At 43.6% G+C, this 25,647-nt stretch overlaps 1 protein-coding gene across 1 annotated transcript; it reads right to left on the reverse strand.

Moving 5' to 3' along the window:
• Positions 1–1,820: 1,820 nt before the first annotated feature.
• PLAAT5 (phospholipase A and acyltransferase 5) lies at positions 1,821–24,775 on the reverse strand. Its single transcript, XM_065882873.1, is given in 9 exon segments — positions 1,821–1,913; positions 3,701–3,958; positions 5,901–5,992; positions 5,995–6,013; positions 22,482–22,577; positions 23,868–23,965; positions 24,523–24,604; positions 24,606–24,697; positions 24,700–24,775. Coding segments are annotated over 9 exon segments (906 nt in total).
• Positions 24,776–25,647: the final 872 nt, after the last annotated feature.

The raw sequence follows: 25,647 nt of genomic DNA on the forward strand, positions 1-25,647 counted from the left end.
CTGGTCCCCTTGATTAATGATTAATATGGTCTATGAGTTCAAAGTGATCTTCAGATCAAAAGGTTTACTAACCCATGACTGAGTTAATTCAAAGCTAAAATTTATAGAGTATAAATTCCCGGCACTTGGGTCCTCCTCCAAAGGAAGATTCCAACCTAGACCATATCATGAATAAAGAGACTGAGGGAGGGGTATTGGGAACTCCAGTGATCTTGTGGGGTGGGGAGGAGGTGATTACGGGAACTAGGGACAATGGCTTTATCCTAGTCGTGATTCACAGAAATGGGGGCGAGCTCCACCTACCAGCACCTGTAACTGCAGTGCAAAGCAGAGAGAGGGGCCGCTCGGGACGAGCAGAGGGAAGACAATCAAAGAGACACACCCAGACTCCAGCATCTAGGACACAGAGAGAGGCAGTCAAGCTCGGATTGCTAAGAACAGAACAGAGAGGGGGAAACTGAAGAGTTTCCCTGCAGGTCTGTTTCCTCCAAACAGGAGAAAGCCTCTAGAAGATCCTAACAGATCTTACGTGAGATGCTCGGGGGTTCCATCCTGCTCTCTTCACGTTCCTCATGTTTCCCCAGGGCATTTCGACAGCCCTTCTCTGGCTTTCTGGGGTGGCTTCAGCTCTCAGCCGCCACTAACGATCTCCAGCCATCATCTTAGATCTTCCATCATGTCCACATTGCTCAAAGCACAAAAACCACTCCTTTCTCTCCCTCATTCACACTGAAGTCCATTGATTAAATTATTTTAAGTATTCCTCTGAAATCGGTGAAGATAGAAATTTCTAATTTTCTGGTGCTTATGAGGCAGAAAAGCAAAACAAATGCTCTCGTTGATTAAACTTTAAGTTGGGAGGTTTTTTAGACAATAAAGAATAAAGCTGTGGATAAACAACAAGGTCCTACTGTATAACAAAGGGAACTATATTCAATATCCTGTGATAAACCATAATGAAAAGAATATGAAAAAGAATGTATGTATGTATGTGTAAGAGTCACTTTGCTGTACAGCAGTATTTAACACAACATTGTAACTCAACGTTACTTCAATTAAAAAAAAATAAAAGTCATGTATAATTTTTTTTTTTTTTTTTTTGCGGTACGCGGGCCTCTCACTGCCGTGGCCTCTCCCGCCGCGGAGCACAGGCTCTGGACGCACAGGCTCAGCGGCCATGGCTCACGGGCCCAGCCGCTCCGCGGCATGTGGGATCTTCCCGGACCAGGGCACGAACCCGCGTCCCCTGCATCGGCAGGCGGACTCTCAACCACTGCGCCACCAGGGAAGCCCCATGTATAATTTTTAAAAGAAAATATTTCTTGGGAAAGGTGTTCCTAGATGAAGGCACAGGTGGCCCTGAGCAGCGAGTTACAGGTTTCCTAAAAGGCCTCCTCCCCTGAATCGCACTGTGGGTCTGAAAGGGCAATAAAACGACCTTCTGAAAAGAATCCTTCATTCCTGGGAACGCTCGGCAGAGATTTCCAGGATGTTTCAAGCGCCACAGACTAGGTTCAGCCTAAAAAGTAAGTAAGGCTCCTTCCTACAAAGAGAGTAAGATGAAGTATGTGAAATGCCTAGCACAGTGCCTGGCACCTAATAGATGCAGAATAAATATTAGGTTCCTCCCACCCTGAGAGTCCAGGGGTCAATGAGCACATATATTGGATGTATTTCTGGAGGCGTAATTGGGTACATTCTAGATTCTTCCAGAAACTCACAATTTTCTCACACGGGGCGGTGGGAAGAGCGAGGCAGGGGAGGGAAGGAGGCACGTTCTCTCTGCCGACGTCAGTAGCTCTTCCTCTTCTTCAGAGGCTTCAGGCCATTGCTGCTTTGGGCCTTAGGCTGTCCACCACGGCTGAAAGCACCGCCCCTGCAGCCTTGGCTCCCTCCGTCAGCATGTGCTCTACCTGCAAAGCTGACCAGTTCATAGGACCCTCCGTGAGGCTCCTAGGCTCGCACCCTGCCCCACCCCTACCTCACCACACCCCGTCAGGAGCTGGCCTGCCTAAGAAGCAGCCACCTTCGATTCCCAAAGACCCTAGAGCTGCAAGAGACCTGGAGAAGCCAGGACGGCCTGAGGTGCACATCAGAGGCAGGAGCGAGCCCTTTCCCCAGGAGGCATCCAGGGCCCCTGGTCCCCTTCCTCCCCGAGAGCCATTCAGCCCACGGTCTGCCACTAGCACGGGACTCAGAGGAGCACAGCCACTGAGTCCCTCATTCTACACACAGGGAACCTGAGAGCCAGGGAGGGGAGCTCACTTGGACAAAGTGACACAGTGAACGGCATCCGCACTTAGATCTGGGCTTGGGTCTCATGCACGCCAGGCCCAGGCTCCTTAGCAGGACCTCCTATGACCCCCTTGCGCCCTGGGGTCTTCTCTCCATGCACAGATGCTCAGGAGACAGGAGATCCCTCATACCAGAGCCCACCAGGCCCGAGCACTAGTACAAGGTCTCACAAGCATGGAATGGCTGGGAGAAGAGGCAGAGCAGGAAGGAGGAAGATGCAGAGTGGAGGGGGGTGAGTGGGCGGGGCTGCTAGCCCTCACTGAGAAACGGGAGAGGGACAGACCAGCACTGGGATTCGAGCCCCGTAGGTCAAGAGAACACAGGTAACATAGAAAAGAAAATGGGAAAATTATGTTCCACCTTTAAACCTTGATCTTTCTAATCTATTAAAAAGGCAGCAGTACACACTTCCTCCTCTCGTCTCATGGGGTTTTAGTAAGGTCCAAATAGTAACAAGAGCAGCTCAAATTGTCACAGGCATTTAGGCTTCCAAAGCTTTTTCACATGTAGCGTACCACATTTAACTTATCACCATCCTATATGTGGGGGAGTGGGGGGGAAGGAGGCCAGACCCAAGTGCACAAAAGCCAGGCAGGGAATGTGGGTGAAGCTGGTAGGTGACATGCTGATGCCCTACACCCCTTCTAAAGGGGGATCTCCTACTCGGCCCTGTAGAGTGTTAGCAAGCTGGAACGAGGGCCCAGTGGCCTGATCAATAGGTTATCCAAGACAGGCTGGGAATCCAGATTTTTTCTTTTTTTTTTTTTCGGTACGCGGGCCTCTCACTGTTGTGGCCTCTCCCGTTGCGGAGCACAGGCTCCGGACGCGCAGGCTCAGCGGCCATGGCTCACGGGCCCAGCCGCTCCACGGCATGTGGGATCTTCCCAGACCGGGGCACGAACCCATGTCCCCTGCATCGGCAGGTGGACTCTCAACCACTGTGCCACCAGGGAAGCCCCAGATCTTTTTATATAAAATTTCTATATTCTCAAATGTTTGCAAGTCATTCAAATTAAGAAAAGAAAAAAATACTAGTCGTCCAAGCATGTGGCCCACAGGCTGCTAGTTTGCAACTTTAGCTCTGAGTATCTACCGCAGTTTTTCCCCTTTCTGTAAAGGAAAAAAACAGTTTCAGAAATAAGATGATTTGGCCAAGGAGACCATGCCAGTTTAAGTGGCTGAGGAGGGATTCCACCTGGTGGTCTTACTATGCAGCCCAGTACCCCCTCTACTCCTCCATGGGTCAGTAGAGGTGAAAACACCTCCTGAGCCGTCCTGGAGCAACGGAAGGCCCCACAAGCCCAACAAATAATAATGAAAACACCGATCACCAGTTGGACCCCTGATGCAGCAACAAGCCCCAAGACCCCGGGTCAGAGCCGGGCGGGGGCAGGGGGTGCCACACCTGCTGGCTCCTGGGCACGCCGTATCTCAGGTCGTTGACAAAGCGCTTGCAGTTCCCGTCGATCAGGCTGTACTGCGCTATCTTGCTGGTCATCTTTTTCATCTGCTGGATGACCTTGTCCACGGGCAGGGGCAGGTATGTCCCATCCAGCTCGTTGTTGACCTTCCAGGAGCAGCCATGCAGCACGTCCTCCAGACAACTGTATTTCACCACCGCCCGGTTGCTGAAGACGGACGTGATGCTGCTGGCCTCAAATGCCTCACCTAGAGGCCAAAGACAAGGCAAAGTTGGAAGCTGCAAGGGGGCAGTGGGGCAGAGCACCGGCTCAGTCCAGCCGCTGGATCAGTGGCTCCTCTTGGTGTCCTGGTTTCACCGTCTCTAAAAGGCACAGCAGAGGATGGCAAGTTGGACTAAATGAACTGCAAAGGGCCAGCTTTCCGCACTCCCCACTTTCGACCACCACTGCAATCTCTTTCTCATCAAGCTCCAGGCGTACCTTATGGTGTAGGCCCAGACTCCACTCCGTGTACAGACCTGACCAAGTCCTAGGACTGGAGTCTTGCTTTCCTAACCAGACTCCAGCAATCTTCACAAACACGTGACGAATACCCTTACAGGTAAGAGTCAGCTCCTGGACAAGGGGCTGTCATGCGGTTCCAGGAATAGGCCTCCCTCTGCCACCACGCAGACCCGCTCCAACCCGCTTCCACCCAGAGGCGCTCTGCCTTTCCCTCTGCTCAAGTGTCAGGATTCTCACTGAGTGTTTGTTTGAAAACAGGCTTCCACAGCTTGGAAAAGCAGAAACGTCTGAAAACTGCTGTATTACCATATTTAGTCCTTAGAGGAGGGAGAGCTCCTGAGAAGGTCTGGAAGCTGCCCAAGGCCAGGTGGGTGGTAATTTAATATCAGGACTGTTTTTCTGCTACAACCATATGGATAGGCAAACGTGGGAACCCTCCCCCTCTGTAAGTTGTCTGAGTGCAAGAAATGTCCCTTGTTCCTTTCTGAAGTATTTGACGACTATCTGCTGGTTTTGCAAAAGCTGGCAGTAGGCAATTCGGCTCTCAGCAACGAAGATGGCAGAATTCATGTGTGAAGGAAGATCTGATGGGGGGCGGTGGTGACAAAACCGTTAACTTGTACAACTCTTTGGTTACGCAAGAGGAAGGCTCCTGGACTTAGTCTGGAAAGGAGAGGTGAAGACGAATGCAACGTGGAGCAATTTTTCATCCTTCGTGTAGGCATCCAGACAGGAAGGGGGACGGGTGTGGATGGATGGGGTGGGGAAGCAAAGCCAGGGGAGAGGGACTCTGCTCTGCAGGAAGGTCTCAGCCAGGTGAGGGGCGGGGCCAACCGAGGGGGACAGGAGACAAGGATGAGAGCTGTGAACAAGGTGCGGCCACAGGCATTTGGTACCAGTGCCCTTCTGTAATCTAATCTTGAACGGGCAGTACTCGCACAGGAGGCAAAAATCCCCAAAGCATCAAAGATTACACAGAGGAGCCCCCGCCTCCCCTTCTCCCAGCTCCCCCATCTCCTGAGGCCACCATGTGACCAATGGTTCTGGATGTCCACTTTTAAGCTGTTTCACATTCTGTGCTGTCATCTTCCACTATCACCACTTCTGCCCCCATCGAATCTCCACCAGAATTTAATTAGTCACCCGTTTAATCTCAGCCCTGTGTTAATGCTGCAATGAAAGGTGAACGACGCCCACACTGGGGGTGGTGCAGCCTGGGACGGGTTGGAAAAGCAGGGAGACAAGGTGAGGATGGAGGTGCCAGAGGTGACCAGGAAGCCAGATGGATGCAGCATTTGGGGCAATAGGAAGCAAGTGACAATCAGAACACATAAGCATCTACACCCCTCCCAGGGGACCCTCAGAAATAGAGGAAGGGTATTGAACTGCTGTCATTACAAAACGGAGGCTCCGGTCCTTACGCTTCTATTTTAAAAGAAAGAGTGGTCTAGGTGGTCAGGGAACTTAGGAATGATCTTGATACTTTTATCTGTCTTAGGGCTGGACACTCAGTGGTTTTTGGTGGACAGAGACCAAGCTCTATCACACAGTAAATTAAGGTCCAGTCATGCTTTGGGTGTTCTGTTGCTAAAGTAAGGCAGCAGCTGAGGAACACAGTAATTCGCTGTCCTTCTCTTTACTTTGCTAACTTCAATATCAATATTTCAATAGAGTATTCACTCTGACTTGTGGGAGCAGGTGGACCACACAGTCATCTTCCACATAGACAGCCCAGTGCTCGTAGCCAACCCGGAAAATCTCAATCAGGTCTCAGGTCTGGGTCTTGGTTTACCCTATGATGGAAATGGAATGGAATGGAATGGAATGGAATGAAATGAAATGAAATAAAATAAAATAAAGTAGACTTCACATGCCCAAGGAAGTCCAGAGACCTCCTTGTTTGGGGATCAGCTACAGCTCAGCCTGAAGACACTGCCTTTCATCACTTTACAGAAACCCAGGCTGCAAAAAGCTCTCTTCACACAAATGGCCGAGGGACCCGCCCACTCCTGCTACCACCCTCATTATTAAAGCCACCGAGGCTGACGGTGCCAGCTCCAAATGCACAGCATGCCCTGTGATAAGCAAAGGAGATCCTGTAAGCATTTCTCCTTGAAACTCAGCACCATGAGAGCTTTCTCAATAGAGGGCGCTAGAGAGACACTGCAAGAGGAAAAGGTTCTCCTGCAGGTTCTGGCTTTGGGCTGGGGAGTTACACCAAACTCCCATTCTTGGGATAAATCTCACCTAGTAATGATGTATAATCCTTTTTATATGTTGCTGAATTCAGTTTGCTACTATTTTGTTGAGGACTTTCACGTCTACATTCATAAGGGATATTAGTCTGTAGTTCTTTTCTTTGCCTGACTTTAGTATCAGGGTAACATTGACCTCAGAATGAGTTGGGAAGCATTCCCTCCTCTATTTTTAGAGTTTGTGAGGGACTGGTAATTGGTAATTCTTCTTCTTCAAATGTATGGTGAAGTCCTCTGGGCCTGAATTTTTCCTTGTGAAAAGATTTTTATTTACTAATTCAATTTACATGTTATAGGTCTGCTCAGATTTTCTAGTTATTCCTGAGCCAGTTTTGTTATCTGTGTCTTTCTAAGAGTTTGTTCATTTCATGTAAGTTTTCTAATTTGTTAGCATAAAGTTATTCACAGTATTCCTTTATTGTCCTTTTAATTTCTGTAAGACTGGTAGTAAACCACCTCTTTCATTCTTGATTTTGGTAACTTGAGTTTTCTTTTTCTTGGTCAATGAACGTAGCCAAAGTTTTGTCGATTTTATTTATCTTCTCAGAGAACCAACATATGGCCTCACTGATTTTCTCCATTTATTTCCATTTTCTATTTCATTGATTTCTGCTCCAATACTTATTATTTCCTTCCTTCTGCTTGCTTTGGGTTTAGTTTGCTTTCCTTTTTACAGTTTACTGAGGTAGGAATTTGGATTATTGATTTGAAATCGTCCTTTTTTTTTAAAAGATTTTTTCGATGTGGACCATTTTTAAAGTCTTTATTGAATTTGTTACAATATTGCTTCTGTTTATTATGTTTTGGTTTTTTGGCCACGACACATGTGGGATACTAGCTCCCCGACCAGGGATCAAACCCGCACCAGCCTATATTAGATTTTATTCTAAGCACTGCTTTAACTGCATCTCATGAAACTTGATATGCTCTGTTTTCATTTTCATTCAACTCAAAATATCTTCCAATTTCTCTATTTTTTCTTTTACCCATGGGTTATTTAGAAGAATGTTTTTGAATTTCCAAATACTTGTAGATTTCCCAAATTTCATTCTGTTATTAATTTCTAATTTAATTTCATGTGAACAAAGAAATATTTTATATTATTTCAATCCCTTTAAATTTGCTGAGACTTGCTTTATGGCCTAGAATATGGCATCTCCTGGGGAACATTCATGTCTGCTTATGAAGAATATGTATTCTGCTACCGTTGGGTGGACTATTCTGTAAACGTTAGTTAGGTCAAGTTAATATCGTTGTTCAAATCTTCTATATGCTCACTGATTTTCTGTCACATTGTTCTATCCAGCATTGACACTGTAGTATTTAAAACCCCCAACTATTATTTCTGAATTGTCTATTTCTCCCTTCAATTCTGTCAGCTTTTGCTTCATGAATTTGGGGATTATGTTGTTAAATGTGTGTGTTTATAACTGTTACAGCTTCATGATGAATTAACGCTTTATCATTGCAAACAGTTTCTCTTTTTTCCTAGTAATACTTCTTCCCTTAAAGTCTATTTTTTCTGATATTAGTGTAACCACTCCAGCTGTGGTTCTGCTTGCATCTTTTTACATCCTTTTACTTCCAACCTATTTATGACCTTGAATCTAAACTATGCTTCTTGTAGGAGGCATATAACTGGATCTTGTGTTATCAAGTCAGATGATCTCTGCCTTTTCCGGACTGTTTAATTGAGTCACACTTCTCCCTGTTGATTTGATTTCTCCCTGTCCATTTCAGCCTCCCTCCCTTGTGCTATTATTGTCATATTTATTACATCTTGGCATGTTAAAAGGCCAAAAGTAAAATTTTATAATTACTGTTTAATTCGATTGTCCTTTTAATTAGGATAAAAGCTAAAATACATATTTATACTCTTTGATAATAATAACCAACGTAATTACCTTTATGGGTGCTTTTTTTCTTTTCCTTTTTGCCACACCGCATGGCTTGTAGGAGCTTAGTTGCCTGACCAGGGATTGAACCTGGGCCCTAAGCAGTGACAGAGCAGAGTCTTAACCACTGGGCCACCAGGAATCTCCCATGCTTTGTATTCTTTCATGTGGATTAGTTACTATCTGGTGTGACTTCCTTTCAGCCTGAAGAATTTTCTTTGCTATTCCCTTTAAGGCAGTCTTCACTTACCTGAGACTACCTTTATTCTACCTTCTTTTTTTTTGTGGTACGCGGGCCTCTCACTGTTGTGGTCCCTCCGTTGTGGAGCACAGGCTCCAGACGTGCAGGCTCAGAGGCCGTGGCTCACAGGCCCAGATGCTCTGCGGCATGTGGGATCCTCCCGGACCGGGGCACGAACCCGCGTCCCCTGCATCGGCAGGCAGACTCTCAACCACTGCGCCACCAGGGAGGCCCCTACCTTCATTTTTGAAAGACAGTTTACTGGATATAGGATTTTTGGTTGACATTTTTTCTTTTGGAACTTTTCAAATGCCATTCCACTGCTTTCTGGCCTCCGTCGTTTCTGATGAAAAGCCAGCTATCAATTTTATTGTGGTTCCCTTGTACATGATGAGTCTTTCTTTCTCTTGTTGCTTTCAAGATTTTCTCTTTGTGTTTGGCTTTCAGCCATTTGGATTCTGATTCCCCCCCAGGGCTGGTGGTTGCCATTGTTTGTTTGCTTAGAGGTTTGCCTGGATTGATTCTGTGGTGTCTGTTTCCCTCAGAGCAACCAATGGTGTATATGCTTCAGTTTTGTTTGTTTTTTCTTGCTCTTATTTTTAAGCCTGGCATAAAAATAATGGTCAGCCAGTGACTGGTCAGAGGTTAAGCCACATCTTGGGCCAATAAGGCATCACTCTTTTCCTACGGAGCTCGGCGTGGTTTGGAGAATTCATTCAGGTTCTAAAGTTTTAAAGTCTGTCCCAGCTGTTACTTTCTGCATTCACAAGGCCTCATGTTCCTCCAGGAGCTAGAGACTCACGCAGGCCCCTCTATTCTCTCCCAAATGTGTGTGCAGCCTTGTGCACTCCTTAGAGAACAGCAGCTTTTCTAGACCCTCTTTAGCTGTCTCATTACCTGGGTTTCCGTATTATAAAGTTCTGGCTGGTCTGTTAGTCCACCATTTGTCCCAACCAGTATTGCAACCTCAGGCTAGGCCTTCCATGATGTTTGTCACTGAGATAACTATTGTTTTCCACAACATCTCTGGGCATGGAATTTTCCACACTCTGCTCCAAATAAAGTTGCCCTCTGCTGCCACTGCCAGTCCTCCTGGCAGGTCCCACCCACCCAGGTAACAACTTCCCCACCACAGAGCTGGGGGAGGTGGGGGACTTACTAAGACACTACAGATCTCCACTGTTCTGAGATTCCAAGATTCAGTAGGCTTTCTTGATTCAACACTTATCAATTTGTTGTCTGCTTTTGGTCAAATTCCAGAGTCTTTAAATGGTTGTCTTTGATGGTTCTGTCCAGCTTTATTTTTGCTGTTTGGGGAGATTTTTCTGAGATGCTCTGTTAGCCACTCCAGATGTCCTGCCCACTTGATGGAATGAATTTTTATGGGTAAAAAGCAGACCATCTACTCAGTGATATTACATGGAAGGAACTGAGGCCAAGAAAGGGAGTGGATTTTAGAATTTTTATGGGCAAAAAGCAGGCCAAGAAAGATGAAGTGCTTCGTCCAAGGTCCTAGGCAAGTCAGTGGCAGAGCTAGGACCAGAACTGGGGTCCTGGACCAAACCAACTCCTTCTGCCTTAAAGAGAAAATACAGTGGCAACTGAGCTCCCACTAGAGGGCGCCCCAAACTAGCCTTCTCATCTGGAAAGCAGAATCACTATCCTTGTTTTTTCCTCGAATTATCTGCCAGTAGGAAGACCGCACAATTCATTGTGATGCTAGTCTAAGCCAAAAAAAAAAAATCAAAAGAAATCCACGTGCTGGTCATCAAGGATGCTGAACAAGCTTTGTGGTACAGGAAACAAAAAATTCTGGGGTTCAGGGGAGTGGATTTTAGAATTTTAAGTTTTCTTTTGTTCCTTAATACTCTCCACCTGCAATATTGCCACTGGATAGGGGTAGTCAGGTGGAAACTTGAATGGGATTCACAACAGACTTAATAGTCACCTAGCATTACCTGCTCTCTCGCTGAACTTTCTCCCACTATAAATTGATGGTATTGAGCTTTGAGTCTCAACCTTGGCTACACATGGAAATCACCTGTGGAGCTTTTAAAAATTAAGATTGATGTGGAGTATGGCCTGGGAACCAGAATTTTAAGAGCTGCCCAGGTGACTCTAATGGCAGCCAAGGTTGTAGCCATATTGGGAGCTTTTCCAAGGTCCCATCCTTCCTTTTTCCTTAACTTTAGCTTGTCCCCAGCATTTCATGAACCTTAGGGAACCTGTCTATATCCTCCAGGGCGAACTCCACTCCCAGCTGATGCTCCAATCTTCAAATCCAGATTAAGGTTTCCCTGCCCCTTTTTCTCTCTTTGGAATAAGATATGACTTTGAAATCCTCCATCCATCTGCTATTTATTTCCTTTGCGCAAGCTGGCAACCCAGCTCCGGCCCTTCTCCCAGAAATAGGCACCTGGTTGGAAAAACCGGTCTTTCATAAGGTCGCTGGATGGTAACAGTTTCTGAAAGTCTTATAACTATGACAGGGGTGGTGCAGGGAAGTGGGTGGAGGGCTCGTTCCTGCCTGCAGCATGCGGCAGGGAGGCAGGAACAAAACCACAAAGACAGAGCTTTCTTTTGAACTCCTGGGAGTAAAAATGTAAAGTCCCTAGCTGTTTCTGAAACACACTGATTCTTGGGTCAGTCCCTGACCAGGCACTGGAGCAGATGTGGGAAGCTGGGAGCAGAAGAAAATCATCATGATACAGGTATTAGGAATTTCACTTTCAGCTCTGATCCTAACCCAGATGATACCTCAGAAATAAAACCTGAAGCCTCAGACACGGACAGGACGCCAAGGAGAGAATTCGAGTTAGAATGGTAGGCAGAGAATAGCCAGCTCTACCATCCACCAGTCCCTCCCATCAGGAAACTTCCACAAGCCTCTTAGATAGCCTCATCCACCAGAGGGCAGACAGCAGAAGCAAGAACTACAATCCTGCAGCCTGTGGAACAAAAACCACATTCACAGAAAGATAGACAAAATGAAAAGGCAGAGGGCTATGTACCGGATGAAGGAACAAGATAATACCCCAGAAAAATAACTAAATGAAATGGAGATAGGCAACCTTCCAGAAAAACAATTCAGAATAATGATAGTGAAAATGATCCAGGACCTCGGAAAAACAATGGAGGCAAAGATCGAGAAGATGCAAGAAATGTGTAACAAAGACCTAGAAGAATTAAAGAACAAACAAACAGAGATGAACAGTACAATAACTGAAATGAAAAATGCACTAGAAGGAATCAATAGCAGAATAACTGAGGCAGAACAACGGAGAAGTGACCTGGAGGACAGAATGGTGGAATTCACTGCTGCAGAAGAGAATAAAGAAAAAAGAATGAAAAGAAATGAAGATGGCCTAAGAGACGTCTGGGACATTAAACGCAACAACATTCTCATTATAGGGGTCCCAGAAGGAGAAGAGAGAGAGAAAGGACCCGAGAAAATATTTGAAGAGATTATAGTCGAAAACTTCCCTAACATGGGAAAGGAAATAGACACGCAAGTCCAGGAAGCGCAGAGAGTCCCATACAGGATAAACCCAAGGAGAAACACTCCAAGACACATAGTAATCAAATTGGCAAAAATTAAAAACAAAGAAAAATTATTAAAAGCAGCAAGGGAAAAACGACAAATAACATACAAGGTAACTCCCATAAGGTTAACAGCTGATTTCTCAGCAGAGACTCTACAAGCCAGAAGGGAGTGACATGATATACTTAAAGTGATGAAAGGGAAGAACCTACAACCAAGATTACTCTACCCAGCAAGGATCTCATTCAAATTTGATGGAGAAATCAAAAGCTTTACAGACAAGCAAAAGCTAAGAGAATTCAGCAGCACCAAACCAGCTCTACAACAAATGCTAAAGGAACTTCTCTAAGTGGGAAACACAAGAGAAGAAAAGGACCTACAAAAACAAACCAAACAAAGATTGGTTTTGACATGTATACACTGATGTGTATAAAATGGATGACTAGTAAGAAAAGAAAGAAAGAAAGAAAAAAAAGGTATAGGGAAGATAATCGTAAAAGATTTGGAAAAATTGTAAATACTTAAAAGATATCTGCACTCAGATTGCTTTACAAGCATCTTCAAGTTTATGTACCATCTAAAAGAAATGGAAAATAGAAATCATAGAAGATACTTTTTGTACTTAAGCAAGATTCATACTCAAAGAAAAAGTTTTACCCCAAGTCAACAGATTAGCATATGTATACATATAAATGTTCATTTGTAGGGGTTTTGTGTGTATGTATTTATTGAAATAAAATGTGCATATTTCTTTAAAAAAAAAAAAAAGAATGGTAGGCAGCTACAAAGTCATAGAAAGAAGACAGGGTTTGTTGTTAGGAGACCTGGTTCAAATCCCAACTCTGCCACTTACTAGGTGTTCGACACATTCTCAGTAGAACTTCCGAGAGAGCAAAGATGTTGGTCTTTACAAAAGAACATTTTACAAATGTCGAAAGATTATTGTATGCCCCAACGGAGCGCCTCACTCCTAATTACTCTGCCATGGTGAACATTTTTCTAATCCCTTGCAGTGAATACGATGGTTTTATTCCCCCCCAGAAATTCTCCCTTTATGTATTCAATCAACAAATATTTATCAAGCACCTACTAGTTTAAGCACTGGGAATACAGCAGTGAATAAGGCTGACCAAAGCTCTGCCCTCTTTTGGAAGGAGACAGACAGTCAATAAACAAAATGACTATATAATGTGATACATGCTATTAAGGCAGTAAATGGGGTGATATGATGGAATGCTAAGACTACTTTAGTACCGTATGTACTAAAGTGTAGCCATGGTAGATGGTCTGGATTCTTCTGATAGCAGCCGTCTCATTTCTCTTTGGGTAACTTCTCCCTTCCTCCCCAGCCCTGTGATCCTAGTGGGGATGCCAATCATTGCACCCTTTCAACTCAGGCCAATCCGAGCCTTTCCCTTGGGATTCTTTCTTAATTATTATTGAGGTATAGCTGGCATGCAGCACTATACTAGTTTCAGGTATCCAACATAATAATTTGATATTTGTATATACTGCAGAATGGTCACCACCACAATAAGTCTAGTTAGCACCCATCACCACACATAGTTACAGAATTTGTTTTTCCTCGTGAAGAGAACTGTTAAGATTTAGTCTCTTAGCAACTTCCAAATATGCAATACAGCATCATTAATTATAGCCGCCATGCTGTACATCACAGCCTGTTCGGTTTTATAACTGAACATTTGTACCATTTGACCCCCTTCACCCATTTTGCCCACCTCCCACCCCCTGCCTCTGGTGACCACCAATCTGTTCTCTGTATCTATGAGCTCGGGGCGGGGGGGGTTTGTTTGCTTGGTTGGTTAATTGGGGTTTGTTTGTCTGTTTTCAGGATTTTTTTGTGTTTAAAGCAAGGGAAGAGATGTTGTCTATTTCCTCTGGGGTTGCTAAGCAGGGCCTCCCTTCTCTAAACCGCATGGAAGAAGCTGTTGATGTAGAGGAAAATTGAGGCCATCGATCTGAAAGAAACCAAGGGGAGAGGTGGCCAGACAGACAGGATCCCCTGGCAGCGACAGGGGCCCAGATCCTGGTACCAGTCTCTAAAGAGCCCAGATCTGCCCAGGTTCCTACGGTGAGTCCTCCCTGACTCTAAGTTACCCTAGTAACCTTGCAATTTAAAAAAATCTCTTCTTGACTTATACTAGCAAAGCTGGTTTTCTATAATCCAACTGAAAGGGGAGTGGTGTGGCAGAGGGTGACCGTGGATACACTCTGGGCCCCAAGGGCAGGAGAGACCTCTATGAAGAGGTAAGATTTAGGCTGAGAAGGTAAAGGCACGAGGAAGAAAATTATGTGACCATCTGGAGGGTCATTCCAGGCAGGGGCAGGACAAAGACTCTTGGGCAGGAGGGTTTAGTGTGGCTGAATATGAAGGGAGAGAAGGTCGGATGAGACTGTAGAAGAAGAAAAGGACCCCATCGTGGTGGAGGTGGAGGTCTTTCCGACACCAGTTATAGACAGGAGACCGTGAGGGCAGACGAGTCCTTCAGGATACTGGTTGTGAAAGGGAGGAGGGGTACCAGGTGGGAAATGGACAGAAACAGGGGTCCAGGGAGGGCATTTTCAAGACAGGAAAGACGACAGCACACGAGTGCTGGTAGCACGGCTCCGGCGGGAGGGAGATGTTGAAGGCAGCAGAGAGAGGAGATTAATCAGCAGCAAAGGGGCCTGAAAAAGTGGGAGGGGCTGAGATCAAGAGCCCCCGAGGAGGAGCTGGCCTTCCCATAGAGAGGTCAGGGAGGGCCTTTCTGACCAGAAGACACGCACTGGTCTGCTTGGGCTGCCATAACAAAATACCACATGCTGGGTGACTTAAACAAGGGAAATTTATCTTCTCACAGTTCTGGAGGCTGGCGAGTCCAAAGACCAAGGTGCCAGCAAGGTAGGTTTTGCTCTGAGGCCTCTTCTCTTGGCTTGTAGGCAGCTGCCACCTCACTGCAAGCTCACGTGACGACACATGGGAGATCTCAGTTCCCCAACCAGGGACTGAGCCCTGGCCACAACAAAGAAAGCTCCTAATCCTAACCACTAGACCACCAGGGAACTCCCAAGTGACTACTTCTTTGTGTGTGGAGAGAGAGAGCTAGCTCTCTGGTGTCCCTTCTTATAAGGGCACTAATCCTATCATGTTAGGGCCCCACCCTTATGATTCCATTTAACCTTAATTACTTCTTACTCCAAATAGAGTCATGCTGAAGATTAGGACTCCAACATATGAATGTGGTGGGGGGAGGGAGGGACCCACATACACTGAGTCCATAACAACATATGTGAGCTGGATTTGCAAAACCAGGAAAGAGCAGTTTTGGCAACCCAGTGAGTGCAAAGGCTCTGAGAAAGGGAGGACTTGGGTTCATGAAATGTACAGAAAAGAGGCGGGGATGGTTGGTACAGAGTGATCAGGGGGAGGAGAGAGATACAAGGTGAATCTGGAGATGATATACAGATCCAGACAATAGAAAGCAAAAAGGAGAGAATGTGGGCAGGGTGGGGGGTGGACGCGTGTCCATGGTGAGCAATCTCTGAGGCCTCATTTGAGTAAAAGAGCTGGCGCTCCTCATGTGCTAGGACCTCAAGATGCATTTATTTCATCTGTCCTATCTTGGCATTAATTCACCCCTGTTGCACAAAGCAGTAAGTCGTTCCATGTATTTTAAAGGGTATGTACATGTCTTGATGAAATCAGCACAAATAGGAGTCAAATGATAGAGCCTCAAAATGGCATGAGGTTAGTGAAGGTGAAAAGTAAGCATGTCCGTCAAAGACCTACACGTAGACCTCAATCAGGTTAAGATAAAAACAGAACAGCTTGAAGTGACACATCCCAGCAGGTTTTTGTCCTGACTCTCTGAAACAGGGGCAAGTGAATGAAACCATGTATTAATGTTACACAAAGTTTCATATGGGGAGCTGGTAATGACGTTGCTTGTCATTTTATAAGATAAATTCCTCTCTTCCTCCTATTACCCAAATAGTCCACAAGCACCTTGAGGCCAAGGACAAGACTAGCCTCCCAGATCTCTGCTGAGTAAAACACTGTAGAGAAGCAATGCTATACACTCCTTATTTCGCTATTATTAAGTAAAATCCTATTCATCTTGTATTACATTTTTGCCATTAATACTGAGTTCTACAGACCTGCTTTTGCTTATAACGTTATCAAAAGAAACTCCAGAGTGCTCACTTCGGCAGCACTTATACTAAAGAAACTCCAGAGCCTAACCTTTAAAAATGCAAGTCCTGGGGCTTCCCTGGTGGCGCAGTGAGCCTGCCGACGCAGGGGACGCGGGTTCGTGCCCCGGTCCGGGAGGATCCCGCATACCGCCGAGCGGCTGGGCCTGTGAGCCATGGCCGCTGAGCCTGCACGTCCGGAGCCTGTGCTCCGCGGCGGGAGAGGCCACAGCAGTGAGAGGCCCGCGTACCGCCAAAAAAAAAAAAAAAAAAAAAATGCAAGTCCTTATAAATTTCCATTTAAAAGGAGTCTTCGCTTTGTGACCACCTAGAGGGGTGGGATACGAGGATGGGAGGGAGATGCAAGAGGGAGGAGATATGGGGATATATGTATATGTATAGCTAATTCACTTTGTTATAAAGCAGGAACTAACACACCATTGTAAAGCAATTATACTCCAATAAAGATGTTAAAAATAAATAAATAAAATTAAGTGTTTAAAGTGATGGCACCCTGCAGCTGCAGAGATAGCTGTATCTTTCCACGACATCAAGCTTGCTAAAGAATCTGACTTGACAAAGTATCCAATTGAAAACACAAGAGTATCAGGTTTGAGATACTGTGAAATATGGAGGCTTCCTGAATATTCATTAACCGTCACCAGCTTGTTCTGTTCTCTGTTAATATAAATCAGTCCTTAGAATATCATCTGAACAAAGTGGTCTTGAGACATTCTAGAAACTGTTGTAGTTCAAGGAGGAACTGAAATTCCTATTGGTGGTTGGGCTTGATAACTCACCGGCCTGGTAATAATGTTGGAATCTTGACGCCTCTATATTCCTAAACCATACAATTGAGACCAACTCAATTGGCGCCTTCCTCTCCTATCATAGAATGAGAAATAAAAACCTTTGACTGTAAGGATTATTATTTTACTAAAGAGATTAAGAGTCTCACCACCATTTGAACAAGTACAACGTAGCGAGTCATAGTAAGTCCAGCAGTAACTGTGATGGCCAAGCTCTCTAGCAGACCCTGAGTACCTCGGATCACATGACACTACAATCACTGCTAGAAGACACCTTCAAAACTTCGGATCAATCTACTCATGTTTTCTTATAATTTAAATTCTTTTAGAAGATAACTGTATATATCCGAGAGAACTGAAAGTGCAGACACAGGCCCACCCTTGTACATGAATGTTCATAGCGGCATTATTCCTAACAACCAAAGGTGGACGCAACCCAAACGTCCATCAACTGATGAATGGCTAAACAAAATGTACTGATAGTATATCCGTACAATGGAACACTACTGGCCAATAAAAATGAATGAAATACTGACACGGGCTACAACATGGATGAACCTTATAAACATTATGCTAAGTGAAAGAAGCCAGATACAAGAGATCACAGATTGTATGATTCCATTCACATGCAACGTCCAGAAGAGGCAAATACTTAGAGACAAAAATCAGGTTAGCGGTTTCCAGGGACTAGGGACAAGGGAAAATGAGGAGACTGCTAATGATGTGGAGTTTCCTTTTAGGGTGATGAAAGCATTCTAAAATTAGAGCATTACGATGGTTGCACAACTCTGTAAATATACTAAAAACCACCACACGGTACACTTTAAAAGGATAAATTTTAGGTATGTGAATTATATCTCAATAAGGTTGTCATTTTTTAAAAGGTAACTGACAGCTTAAGCAAAAATACAATAACAACAATGTATGTTGGGATTTATAACATATGTAGAAGCAAAGTGGATGTTAATAATGCAGTGAGGCCAGATATGGAGAAATGGAGCTACTGTAAGCTTCTTATACTATAAATAAAGTGGTACAGTATCACACAAAGGTAGACCATAATAAGTTAAAAATGTAGAATATAAAAACTAAAACAAGAATTAAAATTACAAAACACAAGGAATTATAGTCAATAAACCACAAATGAAATAAAACTGAATCACAAAAAACAATCAAAAAGAAGTCGGGGGAAAAAAGGAGAAAGGAAACAAAAAAACAGATAGGACAAATAGGAAATAACAGATAGGACAAATACAGATAGGACAAATAGGGATGGCAGACTTAAATCTCAGCCTATTAATAGTCACATTAAAGTACATAGTCTACACATCCTAATGAAAAGGTAGAGATTGTTGATTGGATAAAAAAATAAAACCCAACTATGCTACCTACAAGAAACACATTTTAAATATAAATGCATAAATAGGTTAAAAGGAGAAGGAAGAAAATGACATACCATGCTAACACTAATTGAAAGAGCTGGAGTGACTATATTAATATCAGACAAAGTAGACTTCAAAGCAATGAATCTTTCTAGGAATAAAGAAGGTATTATTTGTAATAATAAAGGAATCAATTCATCAATAATGAATAACAATATTAAATGTTTACATATCTAATGATATGACCTTATGATTCATTAAAAACAAACTGATAAAACTACAAAGAGAAATAAACAAATCTACAATTATAGCCCAAAATTTCAGTACTCCTCTATGTAATTAATAGAAAAATATAAACAGAAGACCTGAATAACACTATGAACCAACTTGACCTAATAGATATTTATAGACTACCCCATCCAACAATAGCAGAATACACGTTCTTCCCAAAAACTAACAATATTTACCAAGAAGGACCATATCTGGGGCTGTAAAACAAGTCTCATTAAATTGAAATGGATTCAAGTCATACAAAATACATTCTCTGACCACAACAGAATAACTTAATAACCAAAAGATATCTTGGAAAATCTCCAAGCATTTGGAAACTAAATAACATTTGTCATAACCCACAGGAGATAAAAAGGGGGGGATTACTTTGAATTGAACAAAGATGAAAATACAACATGCCAAAATTTGTGGGACACCACAAAGCAGTGCTTAAGGGGAAGTTTATAGTAATAAATGCCTATAATAGATAAGAAGAAAAGTCTGAAATCAGTGTCCTCTACTTCCACCTGAAGACAGAAAAAGAAGTGCAAATTAAAACCAAAGTAAATAGAAAAAAGGAAATAATAAAAATCAGAACAGGATCAGAGATAGAGAAAACAGAAAAACAACAGAAGAAAATCAATGAAATCAAAAGTTGGTTCTCCGAGAAAATCCATAAAATTGTTAAAACTAATCGAATTGATCAGGGAAAAAAAGAGAAGACGCAAATTACCAATATCAGGAATGAGAGAGGTGACATCATTACATGTCCTACAGATACTAAATGGATAACAAGGGAAAATTATGAACAACTTTATGCCAATGTATTTGACAAAGCTCACTCAAGAAGAAACAGATAATGTGACTATCCCAAAATATATGAAGGAAATTGATTTTGTAGTTAAAAATCCTTCAAACAAAGAAAATACCAGGCCCAGACAGCTTCACTGGTAAATTCTAACCAACATTAAAGGAAAAAATAATACCAATTCTTCACAAGAATTCTGTGGAGTAGGAATACTTCCGAACTCATTCTATGAGGCTTGCATTACCGTAATACCAAAACAGACAACTACAAGAAAATAAAATTTAACAAATTAATACCCTTTATGAACATAAATGCAAAAATTCAAAGCAAAATTTTGTAAATTGCATAAAACACTATACAAAAAGAATAATACATCATGGTCACATGTGTTTTCCCCCCCAGGATTTCTAGGTTGTTATAACATCTGAACACCAGCCAATATAATTCAAACTAAAAAAGAAAAATTATATGATCATCTCAATAGGTACAGAAAAAGCATTTGTTAAAATTCAATGTCTATTCCTGATTTTTTTTCCCAAAGAAACTCTCAACAAACTGGTAAAAGAAAGGAACTTTCTTAACCTAATAAAAGGCATCTATGAAAAACCTACAGCTTACATCATACTAAATGGTAAAGACTGAATGCTTTCCCTCTAAGTTAAGGAATTAGATAAAGATGTCTGCTCCCACCACTTCCATTAAGCATTGTACTGAAGATTCTGGCTAGTATCGGTACAATTTAAGACAAAAATAAAGGCATCCAGGTAGGAAAGGAAAAAGTGAAACTGTCTTTATAGGTGACATGATATGTAAAAAGTCTAATGGAATCGACCCAAAAAAAGTTACTCAAGTAAATAAGTCAGTAAATAAGGTTGAAGGATACAAGATAAGTATCCTTATCTAAGTACCCTGGAAAAAGTCAATTATATTTCCAATTACTAGCAATAAACAATCAGAAATTGACATTTTTTTCACTTTAAATGTTCAAAATTGAAATTTAAAATTTTCTGAAATACCATTTCAATAGCATCAAAAACTATGAAATACTTTCAAAAAGATGTGCAGGATGTGAAGCTGAAATTTACGAAACACTGCTGAGAGAAATTAAAGAAGACCTAAGTAAATAGAACACCTTGTTCATGAGTCAGGAGACAATGTTGTGAAGACACCAATTCTCTTAAAATATGATGTGATTCCAGGGAAAATCTCAGCAGGCATTTTATAGAACCTAGGATAGCCAAAACTACTTTGAAGAAGAACAACAAAATCAGAGGGCTAACATTCTTGACTTCAAGAGTTATTACAAAGCTACAGTAATCAACATAGTGTGGTATTGGCCTTACAGTAGGCAAATGGGATCAATGGAATAAAACAGCCCAGAAAGGGACCCACTAGTATGTGGATAACTGGTTTTTACAAGGTGCAAAGGCAACTCAGTGGGAAAAGGATAGTCATTTCTAGAAATGGTGCTGGAATAGCTTGATAGCCACGAGGAAAAAAAAATAAACGTCGATCTATACCTCCTGCCATATACAAAAATCAACTCAAAATGTATCAAAGATGTAAACGTAATGTGTAAAAACTAAATGTAAAAACTAAAACTTTAAAATAGCTGGAAGAAAAGAGGAGAAAACCTTTGTGACCTTGGTTTAGGCAAATATTTCTCAGCTACAACACCAAAGGCACAATTCATAAAAGAAAAACTTCTAAACTGGACCTCAACAGAGTTAAAATTTTTTGTTCTTCAAAAGATACTGTTAAGAAAACAAAAACACAAACCACAGACTGAGAGAGAATATTGCAAGTGATGATGAACTTCATCTGTACTTGTATACAGAATTTCTGAAGAACTCTCAAACAGATAAACCAAGAGAAAAAATAGGCAAAAGATTTGGATATTTCACCAAAGATTATATATAAATATAAGGAAAGCAAATAAACACAGGCAAAGATTTTCAACATCATTAGTCATTAAGGGAATGCAAAGTACAACGGCAATGAGATACCGACATATATATTAGGAGAGCTAAAGTTAAAGAGATTGACCAAACCAAATGCTGATGAGGACGAGGAGGAACTGGAACTCTCAGGTACTGCTGGTGGGAATGTAAAAGGGCACAACCACTTTGGAAAACAGTAAGTTAAACAAACATCTACCAAATGATTTAGCCACTATATTCCTACATATTCACCCAAGAGAAAACATATGTCTATACAAAGATCTGTAAACAAATGTTCATAGCAGCTTTATTTGTAACAGCCAGAACTGGAAACAACCCAAATGCCCATCAAGGGGTGAATGGATAAATAGTGGTCTATCCATACAATGAAATCCTGCTCAGTAATAACAAGGAGTAAACTACTGATAACCTGCAACATGGATATAATTTGAAATAATTACGTGAAAGGAGGCAGACAAAAAAGAGCACATACAATATGATTCCGTTTATATAAGTCTCTAGAAAACGCAAACTAACGCATAATGACAGAAAGTGCATCAGTTGTTGCCTGGGGATGGGAGTGGGAAGAGGGAGGGGTTTACAGAAGGGAACAAAGAAAGCTTTGGGAGTGATGGAGATGTTCGTCATCTGGATTGTGGTGATGGTTTCATGGGTGAATACATATGTCAAAACATATCCAAATGTATATTGCATATAAGTTTATCGTATGTCAGTTATACCTCAACAAAGCTCAATAATCAGCTCCGTAAAGCTGTTTTCAAAAAATTTTAAAGGCATAAGCAACATCCCAAATCAGTGTGCAGTTCGACCTGCCACAGTATAAATAAAGTAAAATACAATATTATGTGGGGAAGAAGTCGCCAGGAAGTTAAAGATATGCCTGGTCTGAGAATTCCCGAGATACCCACCTCTGCTGCCTGCTTTATTAACCTTCCCGCACTCCCAGGCTCCGGAGCTGAATTCCACTCTGCTCTCTTCTGGTTGGGTGTGGACTCCAAGGGCTTCTCCCTAAATGAATTTTGTGATTATACAGTTAATAAACAAAACACTTTTTCACAATTATTGGAAATTCTGTATTACTTCAGATTTACGATTTTAAGATATCTTTTAGTTTTCAGATTATAGGAAACATTTCCCCCCCCCCCCCAGCTTGTTTCTGTGATGCCATTTGCTGTCATACATTTGCTGTTTTTTGCTTTTCAGACAATTGTTTAAAATGCTAATGATAGCAATGAGTTGCTTTCAGGGGCTTTCCCCCCCTCCTCTGATAATCTTTTTTTTTTTAGTATTTATCAAAGTGATACTTGGACATAGCTTTTTTAAAAATGGTAACTGTACATAATGACTTATACGGAAATGCAACAGGCCTCTGCTCTTTCCCTTCCCCTCCCAGTCCTCCTGGCCAGAGGCAAGCCCCTGGAACTCCTGAGCTGTTTCTTCCAATAATTAGCTCCATGTTTCTGAGAAATCTTGTTGACAACACTGTAACTGCAAGTAATGTGAAAGAAGTCAGTATATTTTGTTCCTAGAAACAAAATGTTACAGGAGAGGACTGAAACTAAAGGTAGGAGTATGCTTTTGGGGTAGAAAAGTAGAGTGAAATATACGGGGGCCAAAAAGACCTGGGTTTGAATCCTGGCTCTGATATGTGCTGTTCAACCTTGAGCTAGTAAACTAGTCTGTCTGAACCTCAGTTTGATTGTCTATAAAATAGAGATGCTAATATTTTTCTCGCAGAGTTGTCAAGAGGGTTAAATGAGAAAGCATATGCACACATCTAATACATTACCAACCCCCAAATGGCATTTTCTCTACCTTCCCCAAATTTTAACTCTCCTCCAAAAGCACAGTATATGGGAGCGGGGGAGTGGGGGAACCCCTCATTTTCCATATTGCTCTTCTCCAAACTTTCAGCTCTCAGAATTTTAAATAGAATCAACTATCATGTTTTTAATGAAAGCGAATTGCAGAAATTGGCAAGAAGGTTGCATCATTCATTAGTTACTGAGCCCAGCTGGCAAAAGATTGTAAGCACTCTTGGAAAGCAATTCAGTTCTCAGGAGTCTGTAGAATGGCCTTGCGCTAGAAACTGCTACAAGGTAGCCTCCCTCCAGCAGGTCCCAGGACTGCCCTCTGGCTGTTATTACCAGGAGCACACCAGCCTTCGTTAGTGGTAGGCTGGTTCACAAAACCAGCTCAGGATTTGTTTTACAAAACTGTCATCAAAGTCGGTTCTTCAAAAGGCTTGTAGCCACCCAAAGACCCAGTCCTTACATACGAAGAAAGAATCTTACCCCTGCCGGACGGATGCTGCTTCTGCCCTGTTCTAACGTGCCCTGCTGTGGCTGCTTGGGCAAGAGCTGGACCAACTCTTGAGATCCCACAGATTCTTCTAATTCAAGGGGAAAAAAAATGTTATTGAATATTTAAACCACAACTGCCTTCTATAGGGCGTGAAACCCATGAAAGGAGGACTGGAGCGAGCACCTTGACAGCTATGCAGAGGTGGGAGCTCCAGTCTAGAACCAAGCCTGGCACCTGGTTAGCCCTCAATAAACTTTGGGATAAAGGGGGTTGTGAGACCGTCCTGGAGAGGGCTCAGCTCCTCCGGGAAAGAGAGGCTTTGGAATTCCTGGGTACAGACTCGGGAAGAGGATGCCTCTATCCCAGATGGCAGAATCCTCGGGGCCAAACCCAATGGCAGAAGCTTCTGCGGAGCCAGAGCTGCTGTTATAACTCTACCTGCCCGGCAGCTACCCCGTCTGTCCCATTTCCACCCTAAATACAACAGGAAGGTAAATACTCGAGAGAGTCACTGGACGCCTGGTTCGCTTCGATTACATTAATAACCAACGATCACTCCAAAATATTCACTCATTTCGGTTAACAAGCATTTCGCACAATGAACAAATATCTACGAAAAGGAGAGTTGAAAGAAACCATGGTGACCTTTCTGGGGGTCCAACGGCCTGCTGGGGCCTGGAGAACGACCCCGGAAGGTTCCAGGCCCGGGCGTGGGGGCTTGGTGAGGCGGAGCCCCCCCTCCCGCGGCGACCCGACTGCGGCCCAGGCGAAAGTCCAGGAGGAGGCTGGGTGTCATTCGTCCGTACACTCGCGGTTTCCGAGGCGGCCTGAGGCGGGGCCGGGGGAACCTAGGGAGGGGGCGCCCGCACTCACGCTCGGCGGCGGGGCTCAGGCCCATCCCGCTGCTGCCGCCCTGCCGGTCCCCGGGCCTCGCTGGGGGCAACGCGCCAGGCCAGTTCCCAGTCGGCGCGGCCCCGGGTCGGCAGAGCCGCGGGGTCCGAGATGCCGCTTGCTGGGAGGGCGGAGGGGCGCGGAGTGGGCACGCGGGCGCGCAGCGAACGGCGGGGGCGCGCGGCCAGAGCGCGCGGGGCGAGGGCAGCGCGGGCGTGGTGAGCACGTGTCCGAACACAGCCGGCGCTGATGGGGGCGCTTCAAAGCCCAAGAACCTGCGCGGGGCCGGGGGGTGGGGGGCGCTTTGAGAGGAAAGGCAGGGAAAGGCGGCGTAGGAGGCGACTGGGGTGGAAAGTAACAGAACAGTTTCTGTAAGACTCAGAGGTGGCATCTGATGTGGCTGGAGAAGCTGAAGCTCCACGGAGCAGACAGAGGAGCGACATCTGGAGATAGGGGTTGAGGCCAAGTTAGGAGGGTTTGGGGAGGTACGCTCAGGAGTTAAAATCTTGGGCGATTCAGACCAGATCGAGCGATCGATAATCTTTTATATGTTTTTATTAAAATTATATACATAATATGTAATATATATACAAAAGAATCCATGGAATACATGTAGTTATGAAACATGACGATAAAATTACCACCCATGAAAACACCATCCTACTAAGAACCGCAACACACCTAGCACAGAGGCTCCTCCTACCTGTGTGTTCTTCCCTTATCCCATCTCCCAGCCCTACCCTCACCTCCACCCCCATCCCCCAGAGGTCACCTCTCTCCAGTCTATCATGCTCTTGCTTTTTAAAACTTTTTAAAAATCTCTTATTTGTAGTCCTAACACGTTGTTTCATTTTGCTTATTTGAAGCTTGTAATAATCA

The sequence above is a fragment of the Phocoena phocoena genome, chromosome 8, assembly GCF_963924675.1.
Source record: "Phocoena phocoena chromosome 8, mPhoPho1.1, whole genome shotgun sequence".
NCBI classification, from domain to species: domain Eukaryota; kingdom Metazoa; phylum Chordata; class Mammalia; order Artiodactyla; family Phocoenidae; genus Phocoena; species Phocoena phocoena.